This window comes from Lethenteron reissneri, chromosome 16 (genome assembly GCF_015708825.2).
Source record: "Lethenteron reissneri isolate LAM-NWPU_2019-01 chromosome 16, ASM1570882v1, whole genome shotgun sequence".
Classification (NCBI taxonomy): Eukaryota; Metazoa; Chordata; class Hyperoartia; order Petromyzontiformes; family Petromyzontidae; genus Lethenteron; species Lethenteron reissneri.
In genome coordinates, this window is record NC_083794.1 from 13,427,386 (window position 1) to 13,447,820 (window position 20,435).

Below are 20,435 nucleotides of genomic sequence, written 5' to 3' on the forward strand. Positions count from 1 at the left end.
ACGTATTCGTCTGTGAATTTGTGCATACGTTGAGAGACAGGCAGAGGAGGGAGGCACATATGGTTTAGAGAACATGAGCACGCCTCGAGACTGTATACACAAAGCGATTAAATACGCAGACAAATTGGTTTCGAACAGAAGCTGAAATAGACGAGGAAGCCAGTGGCTGAGCTTTATAATTTGAGTTTGTGATGGGGCAGAAATAAAGACGTAGGTAAATAAACAGTCGGCACGGCTTGTTTTACTTCTACTTCCCCTCTGACGTAAAGCCACTGATGGTCGGAAGACGGCTCGGGTAAAACATGCCATTGTTACGTGACCGCACTCGGCAGTCTGAGACAACGTCCTGTTGGGATCTACCAGACAAAGCCCGTTAACTACCAGGACAGAGGCGATTGAGTTGAATCTCTGTTTGCAAGCGAGACCAGGGAGGTGGACATTGACATTACAATCTTATTAGTTGTATTTCTTCAAATAAGACATCTATGTGGGTTTTTTTTCTCTCTAAATATATGGATACATTTATATCCGATTTGATTATACGACGGTGGGTGGAGCAGCAGTTGGGTGAGCAGGCGGTGAAACTCCACCAGAACCCAGGGCTCGGAGTGGCCCAGATGCCGGCTTACACAGAAGGGGGGCGAGGCAGATGCAATGCTTCTAGTAGAAGAGTACTACTGAATACGCCACTCGTTAAATGGTCTTAAACATGTTTACAATTGTACACTTGGCCAGAAACGACATCGTTTTACTGTCTAGTTTATGTAAGAGGGCCTTAATTTGTCGTCTGTAGATGCCCATTCCATGTGTTCCCCGTGCCCCTATGGAGCACGTGGCCTCTATCAGGGTGTGGCTTTCCAATCCAGGCCTCGGGGCTCCACACAGATAATAATAACAACTTCTACTCTGCAGTGAATGCGGGTAGAGTTTGGCCGCGCCGGGCAGATATAAGGGGGGTCGAACCAGAGAGGTTCGGGGCTGTTCTGCGGGTCCTGGGTCCTGGCTGCGTCGCTGCTCGTCGTCATCTCTTCGTCTTGGACCACGTGGCTGTTCTTCTGCAAGATCAGCTCCCTCGCCGCCGCTACGCTCGTCGAACTGCCAGCGTAGTGTATTCATAATCAACGTTTTTTGGTTATATCACTTTATTTATAAATGTGTCGTAACCCTCCACCACCCGACATGGCCAATCAGCAAAAAAGTGTCACGTTGACAAAAGACATATAGTTCATTGCTTTTGCCCACCGGTGTGTTGAAGCGTGAAACCACATTTACAATTTTTGAGTCATACGACGTTTCGCTGGTAATTGCATCCAGCATCATCGGGCAATTCGCCAGAATGGTGAGGGGCTCTGCTCTTGCTCCCGGTCTTAAATAGAGCAGCAGCAGCAGGGTGACGTCATCATTTAACTCATCAGGTGCAACGATTTTTAACGCGATCTAAACCCAAAAACGTTGATTATGAATAATATTTAGTCGCGAAAGCCTACGTGTTAAACTGAGCGTAGAGTATGACGGGGATGGGCTGCGTGTTCGGATCGCCGATGTGTAGCTGCGTTACGAGTGTATCGCCCCGTGTGCTCTTAATAAATAAGAAGTCTTCTACTCGACGCGTCTGGGAAGTCGCTCACTACACGTGCATTATGCAAGCACCCATCAACAGCTCGTGAAGAGAAGTACACCGTGGGTAGCCGAGGCACCGCGTGGCATGAGCTGCTTTGGGGCCGTACATAAATGACGTCACGCGATTTTGGACGATTTTTTACCCCCCCCCCCCCACTCGTCGCACGGCGTCACAAAAATTCAGACCCCCCCTCATATATGACGTCACAAAGCTCTGCCCCCCCCCCAATTGAAACATGCTTCAAATCGCTTTGAACTATTGTTATTGTCGTGCGTATTTAATGTGGCGCTGCACTCTGATGTTGTAGGAGAAAACACGTAATAAAAAGTCTATTTAATTAGTATAACGTGTTTTCTATATTTATTTAAAGTTGCGCATTCTGATGTGACGTCACATTTCTCAACCCCCCCCCCCCCCATCGTCACAAATGTCTGAACCCCCCCCCCTAGTTACATGACGTCATTTATGGACGGCCCCTTTGCTGGTCGTGGCGGTGGCGTCCCGTGGGTCGGAATTGGCATCCAGCGGTTTGTTTTTGAAATCGCCACCCAAACCTGGCAGTGGGGCTGCGTGCCGTGTTTATTTGACAGCGTTTGGTGTATCGCACGATTTGCACGTCTGGGAGGTCATTGACCCCTGACACACAAGTTTCTCACTCGACCCTGCAAGTAAACATTTTGTGTGTTGTTGTTGTTGTTCTCCCCCCCACCCACCCACCCCGCACCTCCGATTAGCACGGTTGGCTACGTACGGTGCGAAAGAAGTTCCACATACGGTCCGTACAGGTCATAGCCAATTAACGGCAGGGGATCGATGCCTGCTACTTTGATTTTAAGAGACGGATGTTGTGTAGGCAGGGGTAATGTCCACGGTACGGTACGAGTCAGATTGTTCGCTAGCAAAGTAGCGTCAACAAGAAAATACATTTTGATTTAAAGCTTTCGTGACTGCAGGGATTCATATTCTTGGTTCTTTCGGTAAAGTCACGTAGAAGGGACTTAATAAAAAAAAAAGTTTTATTGTTTTAAATGTATTATTATTTCATTATGTCCCTTCTACGTGACATTACCGAAAGAACCAAGAATAGGAAAATAAATGTCCTGCTCCCTCTGAATACAGATGCATGCAGATATTAGGAATGTCGATGGCGGATAGGGCAAACAACGTGGACGTTTGCACTAAAAGATGGCAAGCTTTTTGTGTATGTTTCGTTTGTTGTCCTTCCCTCGCATCTCCGATGAGCACGGTTGGCTTCGTACGGTGCGAAAGAAGTTCTACATACACTTCCGAAAGCGGGGGGGGGGGGGAGTGCATCTTATCATGCACTTTCAGTTCCTGTCTACGCTAAGTTGAACGATAATGGTGATTTATGTTCGCCCTGTTATCGCTAAGCCCTGTGCGTGTTTACAAACAACACACGCACTGCCCACAGGCACAACGCACCTGCGTTTCGGCACACAAACAAACAAACACAATCCCCTTACGTGACACTCGCCGTTCTTCTCCTTCTCGTATCGCACAGCCGAGTCGGCGTCGTCTTTCGTCGCACGTGGCGCATGCCAAAGCGCCTTCTCTTTGAAGTCCGCACCTCCCAAAATCACCACCCCCCACCCGGCGTTCCCGTGGCGTTCGGTGACGATTTGCGCGCTCGCGTTTTTCAAACGCGAGGAGGCGGTGTCGCAGTCTGTTTCGACTAATGACTGACAAATAAGAGCGTCGATTGCGCAACTCTGCGGTACACAAAGACAAAGGACCCCGTGTAGCCGTAGAAGACTGTTGGGGCAAGTGCTGTTCGCGAGCACCTATGAAGGCCGGCACGGTGGCACACGAGGGGATGGGTGGCCAGCACCACGCCCGGCCGCCTTTGCCTCCAAAGTAGCGACGTTTACACACCGCATAAGCAGTGCCGGATTAAGGTAGGGCGGAGCCTATCGCATATATTATAAAGGGGCCCTAAATAAAATTAAATAAATACGTAAATATTAAAACACAATTTGTTTACTTGCATTGTAAAGTAATTAGATTTTTTCATTTGCTATGCAGCCAGATAATACGACAAATCGCTAACCTTAAACACCCAGTCGTTCATAAAAGTTGAAGGCAGTGTAGTACTATAGTAATAGAGCAAGTGCAGAATCACTGAAGCGGAATTGATAGCTTGAAAGCATTTAGCGCGGGGCTCTTGAAAGTCCGGTGCCCGAAGCATATGAGCCACTTTTGCTACGAGGATAATCCTGTACTGTGCGCCAGGTACGCATTTGAGGCTGAGTCGACCTAGGGGAGGTCCAGGACCGGTTCAGATAATCGTCACCGGTGTTGGCCGTGAGCGGGAATCGGGTTCATAGCCCAGCGTATCGCTACGCTACCTGCGGCACACGCGCACACACACACAGGCGTGTCCGGAGTGTGACGATACGCACTTGTAAGACATCGCTGTGCGCGCCACTCACGGCAGTGCAGCAGAACCATGCAAGTCGCCGTGTGGGTACCGACTGATGAAAGCAAGCCACGGGAGTGAAACGTGGGAAATTTGCAGCGGTAGAATTAATTTCATAAAGGAGGCTCCAAAGGTTGGATCACGATAAACGTGGAAATAATCAATTGGCCAGTGCAATAAACCGCTGGACAACAAAAAAAACGAATTGTGAGTCGGACACAATTGCGAAACGCAACAGGATTCGTACGCACAGCACAGTGTGTTGAACTTCTTTCGCACCGTACGTAGCCGACCGTGCGAATCGGAGGTACAGTTGACACGGCGTCCGTTGAGCAAGGGGGGGGGGTTACCCAGCACTGAGATGAAACAACGAGATCTGCCCACGTGCAGGAGCGAGCCACACTGCAGCACCTCGGCTGTCAAGTGGTTCATTCACCGGAACAAAACCTTTCAAAAGTGCCAATGCAGGTGGTCGAGTGCCACTCGTGCACAATTCACGTGGCGCGGTCACAATTAAGACGAGAGAGAGAGAGAGAGAGAAAAGAAGCGAAGAAGCGAAGAAGGACATCCTCCTCGCAAATTCCCACAAGGCCGGGATAAGATCGCAACTTCTGCCGCTGTACCGCAACTTCAGACTCACCGTGACCGGGAAGTCGAAAACGACTCACGGCGCACGGGGGGCGGGGGGGTTAATCAACGTCAGCCACAAGGCGCAGCAGAGAGAGAGAGAGAGAAGAGAACAAGAGGGTCGCTACTGCGCCCTCCTGCCCCGAAGAGGAACCATGCACGGATTTTGTAAGTGCGTCGTGGTGCCGCTTTGGGCCCAGCTCATCGTCCTGTCAGCATTGGGTGAGTTGTGATGGATCGGGAGGGGGAGGCAGAAAAAAGACGACCCAGATGTTCTGTCTTGGAAAGGAAATCCGCTGTTTAGTTTGTTGTCCTTCCCCCGCACCTCCGATTATCACGGCTACATACGGTGCGAAATAAGTTCATTATACGTACATAATAATGCGCGTCAGTGAATGCGATGGTGACATGGCCTGTTTGTAATTACGAGATAATGGATATGTCTATGTGTGTGTGGACTGCATTGTCATCTGTAAGAGAAGATGCCAATCGTGCTGACATTTACGGCACTTTAGCTGCGTTCTATGCTAAGTGCACACGAGATGTGTAGAGTATGTAAATCGAGATTGAGAGTGAGGAGACATCCCATCGAACGAGGCTGTCACCTCATTGCTCGGCAACTAAAATAATCCTTGGCCGATTTTGTACACACATCGTGCTGCCAAACGAGTGCATTCAGGAAAGCTCGTCAACACGTTTTTATTTCGCTGTTCAGTTCAGTTAACATCTCCGTACGGTGGTGCGACGTTCACCCCAGGAGGGCCTCGTTCCCCACCGTGACGCCTGCTGCTGTATATTTGGAGTTTGCGTGTCTCTCCCTCTCTCTCCCCCCGTGGTCGCTTGGATTTTTCTCCGGGTTCCCCTGGTTTTCCCCTCCGCATTTATAATAAACATCATGCGTTGAGAGTGTTTAACTGCTTTATATTTCCACGTTTGATAAGCCACTTCGTTGAACTATCATTTGCGACGGACAGGTCGCTTTTGCACAAAGAGCTACATTGATGAGTGGGCCATACCTGCTAAAATAAAAAAAATATAGTTTTAGTCTGTCGTTTATTTTAATTCAACGTTACATCCTCATGCTCGCTGTGCCCCCGCGCTCCGCACACACAGACGCCCACAACAACATGACCGTGCCCGTGGGCCAGAACGTGTCCCTGCAATGCCCCACTGTCTCACACGTCAGCCCCAAACAGCCGACGGTCCACTGGGAGTGGACGGGAAACAACCACCGGGCACCGCTGCAGCTGGCGGAGGGCAGTTTCTCGCACGGCACTTTCAACGCGAGATACAACATCGACGCCCTGCGCATGTTCCAGCGGCGCCTCGCTTTAAGGCGACAGCGTGGTTCTCCCTATGGGCGTCAGGACGACGAGTTCACTCTGGGGATCGTCCAGGTGTGCCCTTCTGACCAGGGCGTGTTCACGTGCAGCCTGACGTGGGAGAACGGCTCGAGGAGCGTGAGCAGCGTGCTGCTGGAGGTTATATGGCAAGGTGGGTGGTAGCAACTTCGCGGACGCGGTGCCCAGTTTTGGTTTCATCTGAAAATCGGGCGTCCTACTAGATATGGAATTTCGCAAAAAATTTTATCCGGATTGATATTTTTGTTGTTGTTTCGGATTTATCCAAAAGTATGAGGTTTACGTGAAGCAATTCCGAATGTTACGAATCTTTCACGCTTTTACCGACAGAAGTGGGGTAACGTGGCATCAGTGACGTCGCCTTTGTGCGCACAAAGATACCGTTACATTATTATATGATGTAAATGATCTGATCATCGTAAAAAAATAATAATCTGAATTTGTCCTTGATAATCTAAAAATCACAAAATATATGTTTAAAAAAATATATAAATATGAAACTCATCCTTTTACAAACATAAATCCGCTTTTTGCATAACAATGGATTTGCTTGAAAAGCTCGAGCACGAAATGAAATGTCTTCAGTCCTATTGTTTATTGTGAGAGTTCAGTGGCAAAGCAGCAGATTGCCACGGGTGGCTCCGTATGGAGCAAAAGATGTTCAACACACACACACACGTACGAGACAGTGTGGCCTCATGTATGTGTTTTTCCCGACTCAGGTGCGGACGATGTGAACACGCAGACTGAAAGCTTTCGCTTCTACAGTTGTTTAAACCTGCTCACGCCATGACCTTTAGAGATGCAGTGCCATTCTAAAGAGAACTGCATACATTCAGATTGTGTTTTACGGCGCCGCATTGGCATCATGCGTCGTGCGTAGCTATTTTGTCAGCCCAGTGCTGGGTGAAATCCTCTCCACACCGTGTCGCTCATTGATTTGGTTCATCAGACCCTCACCACACTCGACAATGTGGGTTGGTGAATGGGGAAGGGCCCAGGACTACTTCAGATATCACTTGCCACTGATGTTAGCCGTGGCTGGGATTCAAGCAAGCTCAAGCCTTATTCGGGTTCATAGTGCAGGAAGCTATCCACTGCGACACTTATCCACCCCTTTGCATTGCACCAAGAGCTGATTTTGTGTTGTTATTTTTCCACTGAACAGGTTTCCCATTACTCGTAACAAGTGCAGCTGTAACGTCCACTGTAAAGGTATTTGTTTTTGTACTGTTTGTTGTTGTAACTTTCTGAGCCGCCCCTACCGGACATCTGTGAAAAAAAATCTTTATAGCTCATCGGATTTCTCCAGGATGAATATGGATTATCTCGTGAGAATTCTACACATTTTCTCAATAAAAATAATTGTCCAAAACAATTCTTAAAAAATAGCTTTCCCTCTTCATCATCAGCACAGCTTTACAACGAAAAAGATCGAATGTAAATAATGATGATGCTAGATTTGAAGCTTTCGTGACTGTAAGGATTCCGACTTTTAGGTTTTTTCGGTAAAGTCACGTAGGTAAAAAGAAATAATAAATATAATAGTAATAATATTATTTCTATTATTTTAATTTTAATATTATTTCTATTATTTTATTATTTAGTTTTACCTACGTGACTTTACCGAAAAAACCTAAGAGAATGATGATGCTAATCATCGAGTCGACTCACTTATCCAGGGTCATGGGAGGGGAGGGTGATCTGAATGGAACCAAAACGCGGATAATGCTGCTACATGTGCCTCCGTTAGGCTGAGAAAAAAAATATGACATATGACCCGCCCATACTGGACACCTGTAAAAAAAGCATCATAGCTCAACAGATTCCTCCTGCAGTCTCAATAAAGAGTCTCATTCTGATATCTGTACTGCATTGTTTCCCTGCGCGGAGTGTGGGCTGAAGACAATTGGATGCGCCGTCTGCTTTTATCGCTTCTTGAAGCGATCGCTTTTCTTGCCGACAATGTTTTTTTCATCGCGGTGCCTTTGGGCCCTGAGTCACTGACCCTCGACGAGTGAGGAGCAACTCGTAAAAACAACGTGACCGGTTCAAGTTCAACCTGAGCTGTCCAGTGCTTGGCTGTCGTGGCGAGAGAACGGGATCCGGGGGAGGGGGGGATGGTGCTTGAGTACCCTGGAAAATAGTACATCAGAAATGAAGCCCCTAAGTACATTCTAGATTTGAAGCTTTCGTGATTGCAAGGATTCATATTCTTAGGTTTTTTTTGGTAAAGTCACGTAGGTAAAAAATTTAAAGTAAAAAAAGTAAAATAAAAATAAAATAAAAATCACGACGTTTCGGAGGCAACACAAGCTTCCGTCTTAAGGGGGAACCGTCACAGCACGATTGATGTTTCAAGTGAGAGAAATTCTAAGAAAACAGTCCTTGATATATACTGGTTGAGGGTGGGATGATCCAATGCAGGATATAAACTTGTATGCATGGTCAATGTGCAATCCGGATAAACCACCCACGAGTGAAGCAACAGCTAACCTTAATAAAAACAATAACACGACGCTTTTGGCATTAGGCCCTCTTTTATCCTCTTGCTTGCAACGATGGCCACATCCCTTGAACGCAGGGTTTTCTCCTGTCCTACCTGTCCCTGCATCACCCACCGCAGGTCGTAACCCCGTCCACGGGCCCAAATTCAGGCGGCTCCTTGAGATGGGTTGTCGTGCCGACTGGCTTGCTGCTGGCCTCCCTGACCGTGCTGCTGGTGGCAGCCACACGCGCCCTGCGAAGACGTCTTCTTGCGAATGGGGCCGCGCTGCTGGACCCAGGTTTGTGTGGCGTGTGGGCGCAGTGACGGCGGCCCCGCGCATGAGCCAACACAAAAAAATCGACGAGCCCAGTGCGATGAGCCAACACAACAAAGCCGACGAGCCCAGTGGGATGAGCCGCGAATTGCGCGGCTGGATTGGGGACCTCACTTCGTCGCCGGTGCCTGGTGGCGCATTCATATCGCCCGCTGGAGCTGTCCGGGGCTGTGCTCTGGACAAATACAATTATAGGGGTTGGGTTTGCCCCAAAGAAAATATTCTGTGAGAAACTAAGGCACGCATGCATGTGATCCTTATGGCGGTACCCCGGGGTACCAAATAATACAAACTGGCCGAGGCAAATAAATATTTTATTTCTGGGACACTATTTTTTCCAGGGGTGTATTTAACTCTGCGACTGGGGTACCAATCAATCCGAAATCGGTGCTACTCCACGATGTCGAAACGCAGCGAGGACGATTGTGTGAAACCCTGAACGCTCGTACGCACCGTAGTGGTGCATCGTGTACAGCTCGTCGAGATGAGTCCATTGCCGCATCGCCGACCAACAACAAACTAAAAATTACTGCGCCATGAGATTCATGTGAGCGTTACCATATCCAGGGGGTAGTGGCTTCCATTTTGTCAAATTCTTGCCGTACCAAACCCAACTTAACGGAAAAGTCCAATAGCCTAAAGGAGGGATCACAATGGATCACTTTAACCTAATGGCCACTTAAGCCTCACTTCAGTGATGCCGGGGGCGTGTGAAGTGAACGCCGCCACAGCAATTGCTCGGTTGAAATCTAAGTAAACTTTAGCAGAATTCGGCAGCCAACCGTGATTCGGGCGGAGTAAAGTGCTCTGAAGCAATCGTCACCCACCAATGAGCCCCTACCTGTAAGTTCAGTTCCACGGCGGAGGTACGGATACGTTTCATGTAATGTAAGTAGTCATTGAACTCAAGTCGAACAAAAAAATCCAGTGTGATCCTGTCCTTACACTTGCCAATTTAGCAGCGAAATGTTATTGCCTGGAATTAACCACTTGTTGTTGATGCGTGCCTAATTGACAGTCCAGCGAGCATGGGCACCAAGCTCAAAGTAGAGATGAAGTGTCCAGGTGGCGAAGAGGTCAGAGGGTCAAAGTGCTCAGCTGACACCATTGACATGTTTGTTTGTTGTAGTATGGAGTTAGACTGATGGCCTTAATCTAAGTTGTCTTGTGGTTGTTGTTGTTGTTTGACTTGCATCCCACTGGGATTTTTGCACACAGTGTTGGTGTGCGGTGCTTTTTCTGCAATATTTTGCTGTCTTTTCTTGGATTTTCTGTTTGCACATAGTCACATAGTAATTTTAAGATGTTTTCTTGTTCATGTTTTAGTTTTTTGTTTGTTGCGGTTGCACCCGATTCAAGAGCCGAATGGCTCACAGGGCTTTACCAAATAAATGAACTTGAACTTGACATCCTGGGTTGAAATCAAGGACGCTACCTTTTGATTAAACGGGGCTCACAGGTTTTGTGATTTACTGGTCTCAGCTTGGTCACCACTGACTGCACACACTGCATCACGTGATGTTTGGGTAGATGCCAGTTTTGTCTTGTGACATTGCAGTGGCGAAGTGGATGAGTGGTGTGGCAAGTTCGTGCTCCCTCCAGTGTGAAACAAAGAGGTCACTTAAATATATCTCATGGGGCAAAGGACATAGCTCACCCAGACGAACCAGATAGCACACACGAGATATGTATTAACTTAGCGCTATCATAATAAACACTTAAATATATTTCAGAATGCATAACAATTTTTTTTAATATATAAAAAAATACCCATTTAAGATGTAGAATTTTAATCTTTCAAAAATGTTAACTTAAAGTCGTAACTGTGATTCTCATACTGTCTGCGATTCGAGTCAAGAGTAGGTATTGAAGATTGTTTAGTTGCATGGATGTGGCACGTGAACTCATAACAAATTAAAAATAGTAGAGATCCTTGCACGTTGACTTCAATATAAGTATCGTGTCAATCAATAATTCATCAATCAATGAACTCACACATCGCTACACCCTGAGTCATAACCATTTACACCACAGCAGCCTTTCATTTACAATATCCCAACCATCACTCCGTTACTGACGGAAACAGAAAAGGCTTTATCCTTTCTGGCAATAATAAAGGAGACGTTAAGATGTTTAAACACCAAATGGACACCAAGGAATAAAGTCTGAATTAACCGCACATGCTTGCGGTAAAAGGGTCCCATAGTCACCCAACTACTGTTTAGTCTTCTTACCTGATTCGTACATATGTGGAACACCCTAAACGCTCCCTCGCATCAGTGGTGTGTTCATTCAGAACTCTTCTTCTGTGTCTCTTGCCAGATTTCGCGAAGAGCGTGGAAAACATCGAGACGGCTCCTCCCCGCCTGCCTGAGGACCACTCCTGTGTGTACAACGCTCGCGTCACCTGCGCAGGTGTTCACGACGTTTATTCTGCACCAAACACCTCGAACTAAAATGGGGGGGGGGGTTTGTTGTTCAAAAAGCGTTAAAACGGCGCTTAATGCGAGGCTTTAAACCGACCAGTCGTTTTGCTGCCTTGTTGCACTGTGCACATTTATAAATTTGCGAACTAAGCAGCAGCATCATCATCATTATTAGCGGGAGCGTCGTCGTTATCCGTCGATTGTGTTGCACGTTTCAGCTCCGGTCGACCACACCGTGAAGCATTACGAGAGCATGCGGAAGATCATACCAACACACGTGAGTACATCCCTTTTATATCACGGGCTTTTCTAAAAAAAAATCGACAATTTAAAGGCGTAAGGGCCTTCATGGATACGGCCATCTCCTCTTCGACCCCTGCCACGCTTTCAAAGATGTTGCGTGTTAGAGGGCTCCTTGTCACAATTGCACGAACTAACTGTGGATTTAAATTACAAATTAGCTTGACGGCAAAACGTTGCTCATTCCATTCCTCCTTATAGTCCAGGCTTCCGGATTTATAAATCGACAGATGTGAGCTGTGTACCATCACCCGATTTACAGTTTAGTTACATTTACAATACAATCCACTGCTGGATGAGGTCTTCTCCTCACTTTCTGGGGCATAGGGGTTATTGACCATACTTCACCAAACTGGTCATTGCGAACTTACTTAAGGAGCAATTTAAAAGTCCCATGATATTGACTTGGCGCCCAAGTTTGAGTATTTATTTAACAAGACAATACAATTTGAATTTATATGGCCTCTAACTGCTGCTACATTGCAAGACACTGATGCAGAAGATTGGTAAATGTTTGGAAATTGACTGGGCACTGGAACCACTAGGAATCGGATTTTACAAGGCCGGCTGGAAGATACGACCACAATATATTGCTCCAGAGAGATGGAGTTTAACTATTGCTTGCGAACTCTGTTCATCCTCCCAGCGGCTTATGGCTGAGCCATCGGACAAAGACGGTGGTTACCGCATCGTGCGCGTTCAGATGCGCTTCTGCGGCCGTCTGGAACGCTCTTCCTTCCGATATTAGGAAGCAATTAGGAGCCACTCACTTTTATATATAGATTGAAAACTCCTTTATTTAGAACTGCTTTTAGGTGTGTTTAGGTTTGTTGTCCTTACCCCGCACCCCCCGATCAGCACGGTTGGCTACGTACGGTGCGAAAAAAGTTCAACATACGTGGCTGATGCCCGAGTGAGCATCTGTTTCATAATCTCCCGAGAATCATCGTTTAAAATCACTCCGCCCCATTCTGGCCACCTGCCAAAATTTCAAAGCACAAATCTGCGGTGCATTTGATTCAGTCTCGTTTGAGACCGTTAAATACTTCTTTCGTTAGCTGTGCAATATTCCTGAAGCGCCCTGCTGCGCTCGTTCTCTGAAACATTGATGTCTCGCGTCTTTGTTTTTTGTTGTTGCTGCTGTGCTCAGGCAACGGATCTCCCTTTGGTAAATAAGCCGGGCGACCGGCTGCACGCGATCGCCCGTGTGTAACAATTTAAATTAACTCTCCATTCATTACACATCGCGACTTTGAATTTCATGGCCAAAATGAAAACGCAATTGTAACTTCACGTGCTCGTGTATGTAATGGTATTCTGCGTAGAGGGCAGTGCATTATACGTATATGCACACACACACACAAAAATGAAATAAATACCATAAATATTCTCCTACAGTCCTGTGACTTATTAGAAGTCCCGTCATCGCCGTTACGGTAAATATGTAATGACACACTGGCTGTGGCACAAAGTGCTGCGCTGGCAATAATTGCTTTACCCCCCAGGGGAATCCCTTTGTATAGTTGTGTAACGTGCAACATGTGGCGAGCTCCAGGTGAATTATGGACAATGCGTCACACTTATTTATTACACGGCAGTGCAATTGTCACAATTAGCATCACGACAACGTCTGGCTAACGTGCAAAACATAACATACCCTTCCTTCTGTGATCACTCTTCATCATTTGTTTACTCCCTGAACACCGATTGATGTATTTCAACAAATGGTTCAACGGCAGTTACGTATTAAATTTTCTTGATTCTTACGTTCGCTGTCAGGGTCTAAGATACCTTTACAATCGTCGCAAGTCTCATCCCACAGACAGGCAATTGGACTCGCACCCAATATTTACTACCCCATGTACCAGACCACGGATAAGTGAACTCTATGGAATAAGTAATATAAATAAAAACTTTTTAAAACACATGCTTTAATGAAATGTACCCTACTAGTAATGGCAGAACTCCACGACTCCAGGAAGTGGCCCCGAGGCTTGCCATAACGTAAGGGGCCGTGGCCAATTACAGCCAACGTCAGTTGAGCGTGGACAATTAGACCCAAGGCGAAACATAACATATCAAAAATAATGTTTAAAAATATATTTTTGCATTTTTATGATATAATATAGTATTGTCATCAGTATGACATAAGTATACCAAGTTTGCAGTCGATACCACAATGGGAAGTGGGTTAAAATTGAGTTACAAGATTTGAGGATACGACAACAACAACAGACAAAGTTCAGTAAAAGCGTGTAAAGAAATTTAAAAAATTTATTTAAAAAACACGCCCCTCGTACAACACCCGTGTTACTTATAAATGTTGATAGCAGTATGTACTAATAAATCATTATTTGCAGCCTCTTTGTCGAATACACTGCGAGTTGAATGCCAGCCCATACTGTGTCAGTCACGGGGGTTGGTTTTGACCATACTTCACCAAAGGCTGCTCAGAACTACGCATTTTTTTGGTTGGCGGTTGACCTCCAATGACAACTAATGCCATGACGATGTAACAGGGCCACCTATGTTTGGTTAGCCCACAGGTACACACCGTTGCATAGCATGCGTGCAGAGATATCTATATATATAAAAGGGAAATTTGTGAATATGTGTGTCTGTTCGAAATGTTTAGCATACTTCCCGACATGCAACAAACTTGAAATTTGGCATGTGGGTAGCTTCCAGACTGTACACAATGCCAAAAGTCTAAGAATAGACTTTTGTATTTTTTGGGAGGGGGGGGGCAATAATGGATATATTTTGCACAGCAAGTGAGCGGTGACGTCACATCTGTGATGTCACCCGCATGCGGCAGCGTCACGCAGTGTGCCTGCTGACGTCACGCACCCCCCCCCCCAACCCTCCGCCTAGGCCAGGGGTCGGCAACCAAAATAACAAGAAGAGCCATTTCTTTCCAATTCGGTACAAAATTCAGTATTTCAAGAGCCGCAATGCATCTGAGTACATACTGTACATACGTACATATCGTCAAGAAGCAGCCCGTAAAGAGCCGCATGCGGCTCCGGAGCCGTAGGTTGCCGACCCCTGGCCTAGGCCGTGTATTAATCCAAGACAAGAATCCAAGTTCCGGGCGAAGCTGGGTAGTAAAGCTAGTACACGCTATATATATTCCTACGTTAAACGACAGCTACCTTGTTGTTCACAGACCCCTGCTGTTGAGAACACCGCGGACCAGTGCATATATGAAGACATGGCCAACCTGGCGTGACTCGCGTGCATGTAATGTGATCAGAGCCGGCCCCGAGGGTGCGGCGGATCGGGGTGACCGCCCTGGGCCCCGCGTGTTTTGGCTGGGGGGGGGGGGGGGCGGCGCGCTTCGATGTCACAATAACAAATGTAATACTTCAGGTTTAGTTTGAAGGCAGCGGGGGGCCCACACGGTGGAGTTTGCCCCCCCCCCCCACCATGGACTGCCCTGGGTGTAATTGTAAACATTTGTAACGACTCAACGACAAGTTAGATGAAGAGCCACTTTCATTTGAAGACTTCTACATTAAGGGACCCGAGGCTTGGTGCTCGTCTTCCAGCTTGTATCCCACTCATCGTGCTCTCCCCCCTTATATCTCCCGCTGCCCCCCTTTCTCGAACCTTCTCGTCCTTGTTTTTACCTCTAGCCAATCCCCGTCCTTTCCCTTGAACGGATCCTTTTTGTTTTCCCGTTCAACCCCCTTAGTCTCCAATCCCTTTAAAGTCTGCCTCCCGACCAATCACCGTGGAGGGCTGTTTCCTCCAATCAGAGACTGTTGTTTATGTTGAAATAGCCGTTAGGCTGCATGTGGCTTGGGGTCATTTTTCGGTCATTACACATTTCAGTTTAACACGATAGGCTTTCGCGACCAATATTATTCATAATAAAGGTTGTTTTGTGTTAGATCGCGTTATTTATAAATGTGTCGCAACCCTCCACCACCCGACACGGCTAATCAGTTAAAATGTGTCACGTTTTTTACTGATTAACCTTGTCGGGTGGTGGAGGGTTACGACACATTTATAAATAACGCGAACTAACCCCAAAAAAGCCTTTATTATGGACACATTTCAGTATTTTAGATATCGAATCGACTCATACTTTTTTTATGTGTTCTGTGGACTTCTGCATGAGAGGCATTACTGTGGATGTTGTGTTGTTTTGTTTTAAGCCGAGATAAAAACAATCTAGAGCTACTAACGTGCGCCCTGAAATTTAAAAAAAACCGCGTTGTGTACGGCTCACTGTCAAAACTCCACATCTAATCACTGGCAAACAACGAGCTGTGTTGTTCGTCTCATCCCAGCCGCGGCACCGCGTGTTTGTGCGTGTGGCGTGCAGGCTCACGTGATACGTGTCATCAACATTTATACTTGAAATCGTGGCAAGATTGCACGTTCAAAACTGTGCTCTCTGTGTCACGCCCACCCGGAGCATGTTTGGTTCTATTGACGCACTCGATTAGAACGACGTTTTTTCAAAACTTCGCCAATTAAGTGAGACTTAACCCCAGAGTAAATAGGGAATTACGTATGTTGCTTCGTCTGCCTCTGAACGTGTGAACACTGCGGGTGTCTGTGTGCGCTTGGCCAACTAATGGGGAGTGGTGGCGCAGTGGTTCGCGCACCGCGCTGCAAACCCAGCAACTTTCGATTCCCAGGTTACTGCTGACGTGAATGTCGAGTGACACGTGGACTGGTGCCGAGCCTCCCCTAGATCGACTCAGCCTCAAGGAGCGTCGGGGTAGTTGTTAAGCATGGTGGCCAAGCGTGGGGCTGGCCACCTTTTCGGCTCAAGTGTCGTTCCGGGCTCATTGTTGGATTTCTCTCCAACACCAACTTTCTCAAGCAGTCCTTGCGGGCTACACGGAGGGGTCCTTGCGGTTGGCACGGGAAGTGTATTGCTTAATGCCACGAGACTACAGCGACGTAACACGGTATTGGTAACCGTGGCTATTACCACACTCAACACTTGCAATTTCGCGAAAGTGGGAACATGGCCTATGAAACAGTGCTGGTTAAAGAAGGGAAGATGGGTTTTATTAGAACAAAAACGACAAGCGGGTGGCGTGTGACCATACATAATTACGTAACGGAGAACCATGTATATATACACGTACAGCGTACATGTGCCAATCCACTGCCAAACGAGGACCTTCCCGTGTGCGTCGTTGGGTGTTATTCGATCACACTTCACCACACTGGTCAGTACGGTTTGGCGAATGCGAGAAGTACAGACACCGAAGCATTTCACTGTCGTGCGACAACGTTGACTGCACTACCCTCTGAACACCCACCATGCGGCACCGTAGCCCGATGCAACAAACGTGTGCATGTTGATCGCCCCTGCCCACGCACGAACCAATTTCTCAACCCCGTTTAGCTGCCAATATCTGACGAGATCGGGCCCATTCTTGGTGATTTAGTCGAATGTCGCTAATTACCCTGGTCTCATGTTGGATTGGCTGGGGCGCAACAATTGCACGGGCCCTTTGTTCGCGTTAGACGACCCCTTGGGCTTTGTCTTGTGTGGTTACATCAAAGGCTCATGTGTGTGTGGACGTGAAAAAAACGTGAGATATTAATGACCGACGCCTACGCATCATGGAATGTCGAGTGAGTAAATCAGATCGGTGTTGTTGGACACATTGTCGGGAAAGTGTGAAACTATGTAACATGTGCACTGAGATAGGTGGGAGATATGTAGAGGCTTTGAATACAATTTTTTCTTTATATTGGAATGTCTCCGTAGTTTTTTTTAACTTAATGAGGCGTCTATGAATTGATCATTCTCCACTACAGCCTTAACTTTGCTATTCAGTGAATACATTAAAAAACCTACATTGGTGAAGCAGAAAACATATTGCGGTGCGATTTCAACAAAGAAGAATTAAATATAATTTGTTATCAACAAAACATTGCGTCATTATTTCGGCAGTACCGCAGCGCTATTCACAAAGATCCCACGATTTAGTCTCATTGAGGGGCCGTCCATAAATGACGTCACGCACCTACGGGGGGTCAGACATTTGTGATGGGGGGGGGGGGGGGTTTGAGAAATGTGACGTCACATCAAAATGCGCAACTTTAAATAAATAGAGACGTTCTACTTAATGAAATATACTTTTTAATAAATGTTTTCTCTTATAACATCAGAGTGCATCGCCACATTAAATACGCACTACAATGACAATAGTTTAAAGCGATTTAAAGCATGTTTACTTTTGGGGGGGGGGGCAGAGCTTTGTGACGTCACATTTGAGGGGGGGTCTGACTTTTTGTGACGCCGTGTGACGAGGGGGGGGGGGGTCAAAAATCGTCCAAAATCACGTGACATCATTTATGGACGGCCCTTCCGACTGTTGGGACACGTTCCGTTCTCGAGCACCTACCAACATGAAAGATGATTGTCTGTACCTGAGGACGACTCTACCAGACACAGATGTCAAACAACGAGCGGCACTGAAATCGTTTTCGTTCTTCCCTTAAAACTCACTTCGCATCCCTTGTTTAGCCGCCCCCCTACTCCCCTGTCCCCTCCATTCCCCATCACGAGCACCGTCATGCCCATTTCCAACTTCCCCAACCCATCCATCGCACTCGCTCATCATTCAACACTCATTGCCACTCTCATTGTCGTTTATTACACGCATCATCGTCATCATCCTCATCAACTCATCTCATCACACTCTTTGACCGTGCAATCGCAAATTGTCTGTTCAACGCCATGGTCATGGCGTTGAACAAATTAAAGTGGAGACATCATCTTTATCTAGACTGGAGAAATCCGATGAGCTATGAAAACTCTTTCTTTTTTTAAAGATCATCCAGACGGGAGGAAGCGGTGGCGTCCCTATACAATGTGCCGGCGAGTTCAAGTATGTTGGGCTTCTTTCGCACCGTACTTAGCCAACCGTGCTCATCAGAGGTGCAGGGGAAGGACAAACTAACTAAACATCGGGGTCCACAGGCCGGCACGAACTCAGGAGCCAGGCTATGAAGAAGGGAGGGTTGGGGGGAGGAAATTGGACAGGGAAGCGTCTCCATTTCATTCCTCGCACTGGGGCCCCGTGTCAACCACGCCACGTGACCGTTTTCCAGCACGTGCTTTCCAGTCGAAGTCACCCAGACATTAAAGTCTTGTAAACTCAAAGCAATAAGACACAAAAACAACATCGCTTCCATCTCAAACCAGTGTGGGAGAGTTGCTCGACATTTGTGGAAATTCCACCTTCCTATGACGCGGTCATAAACGAACGTATAGGGCGAACCACTGGTGACTTAACACAAAACTGTAGACCATGGAGCTGTGATACAGAAATCCAGCTATTTGTGTAACCAGGTGGGAGCCCGTTCAGACCAGACTTCTATTTTGAAAGAGATAACCTGGTTTAAAACGACATGAGCTGGATTTCCAGCCTGGTCGTCAGAGCGTGCAAGCAAAAAACATTTCGCCTACCCACGAACGACTTCACTGGAACTGAATCCCAAGAATCCCAAAATATGAAGCTGTAATTTTCCATCATCACCACCAGCAGCAGCAGCCACTCAAAACCGCGCCTCCTGCTGGGGCTGACATCGGCAATGCACGGACGAGTGAATGAGCGTCTGCGGGAGAATGTTGGACAATGGCAGTGACGATGGACTATGAGAGTGTTCTTCACTCATTTTCAGAGGGAGTGGGCCACTTTCACCCACAAGACATCAGTGTGAGGGCCGCCACACCACCTGCAATGAGTGTTTTTGTGTATTGGCCCGCGGGCCTTGCAATGAAGTGCACTGGGCTATGATTAATTAAGAGACGGTGGCTCACAAACAGGGACTGAAGTCACATACCAAAAAAAAATCGACCTTGTCATCCACGTTATGGTGGGGATGGTGCCAAGTTACGTGCACGCGTGGAACCATTGGCTTCGTCCAGGAAGCCATGCTTTCGAAATGGCACGTATGCACAATTCAGAATATTGTATCAAACGCTAAATCGACTGTGGGTTGCCTCGTGTGGTCCAACTGCTCTCGAGTAAACATGTAGGTAAAACAGGTTAATTAAAGAAAACAGCTTTGCGTTACTGTCGCCGAGATAAAACTTTGGCTCCAACGTGCCCAGTGAACGTTGGGGCGACGTGAGTGTGGAAACCTTTGGACCAGAAGGGGTCCCAACGTGCCGTGTCTGCTGGGTGTCCACCGACTTGCTTTCTGGGAGGTTCCACTGTGACAGTCAAAAACCACTGTCAGCACTTTTTCATTGGCTTGTTGTTCGACTGTTACATCACTTTTTGTAACTGGGATGCGGGCTTCTCTCACTCACACCTTTATCGTCGTACAACGCAGGCGAATGACAGTACTTCATCCCAGTAACCATGCGAACGTTGGGGGAACGTTTGCTGACGTTGGGCTAACATTGAACCAACGTCCAACCAACATTCGCATGTTTACCGGGAAGTAACTCACCAACATCAACGTTGGCCCAACGTTTGCATGCTTACTCTCTTTCTCCGGAGGAGTGGGTACGGGGAGCTCATGGCAGTGTGGCACCGGGGCGATGGATGAAGGAAGGTCCGGATACGTGATAGCAGGTGCATTCCTGCCAGTCCGACGTTTGGAAGGGTCCAACCATGCAGAAGTAGCAGTTGCTTGAGTGGTCAGTGGGTTCCCGTCAAATTATTGGGATAGCGAACTTCATGGCTCTATTTTCCCTTCTGTACCATCCTACAAACATAATTTTATTTCACCCATGACTAATGTGTAAGAGATTCTCGCAACATTTTCATATATGATACATTTTTTCAATAACATTGAAAATTGTAAAACATTTTAAAATGAAAAACTTCTACATTTTTTTGTTGCATT

The 20,435-nt window shown here is 47.0% G+C and overlaps 1 protein-coding gene across 1 annotated transcript; it reads left to right on the top strand.

The window, feature by feature from the left end:
• Positions 1–4,798: 4,798 nt before the first annotated feature.
• On the top strand, positions 4,799–14,884 carry LOC133342819 (uncharacterized). Its single transcript, XM_061552119.1, has 7 exons — positions 4,799–4,907; positions 5,799–6,179; positions 7,215–7,261; positions 8,673–8,832; positions 11,191–11,283; positions 11,513–11,571; positions 14,764–14,884. Exons 1-7 carry the CDS (start codon positions 4,841–4,843, stop codon positions 14,824–14,826), a joined length of 870 nt encoding a protein of 289 aa, XP_061408103.1. The 5' UTR covers positions 4,799–4,840; the 3' UTR covers positions 14,827–14,884.
• The last annotated feature ends 5,551 nt before the right edge of the window (positions 14,885–20,435 follow it).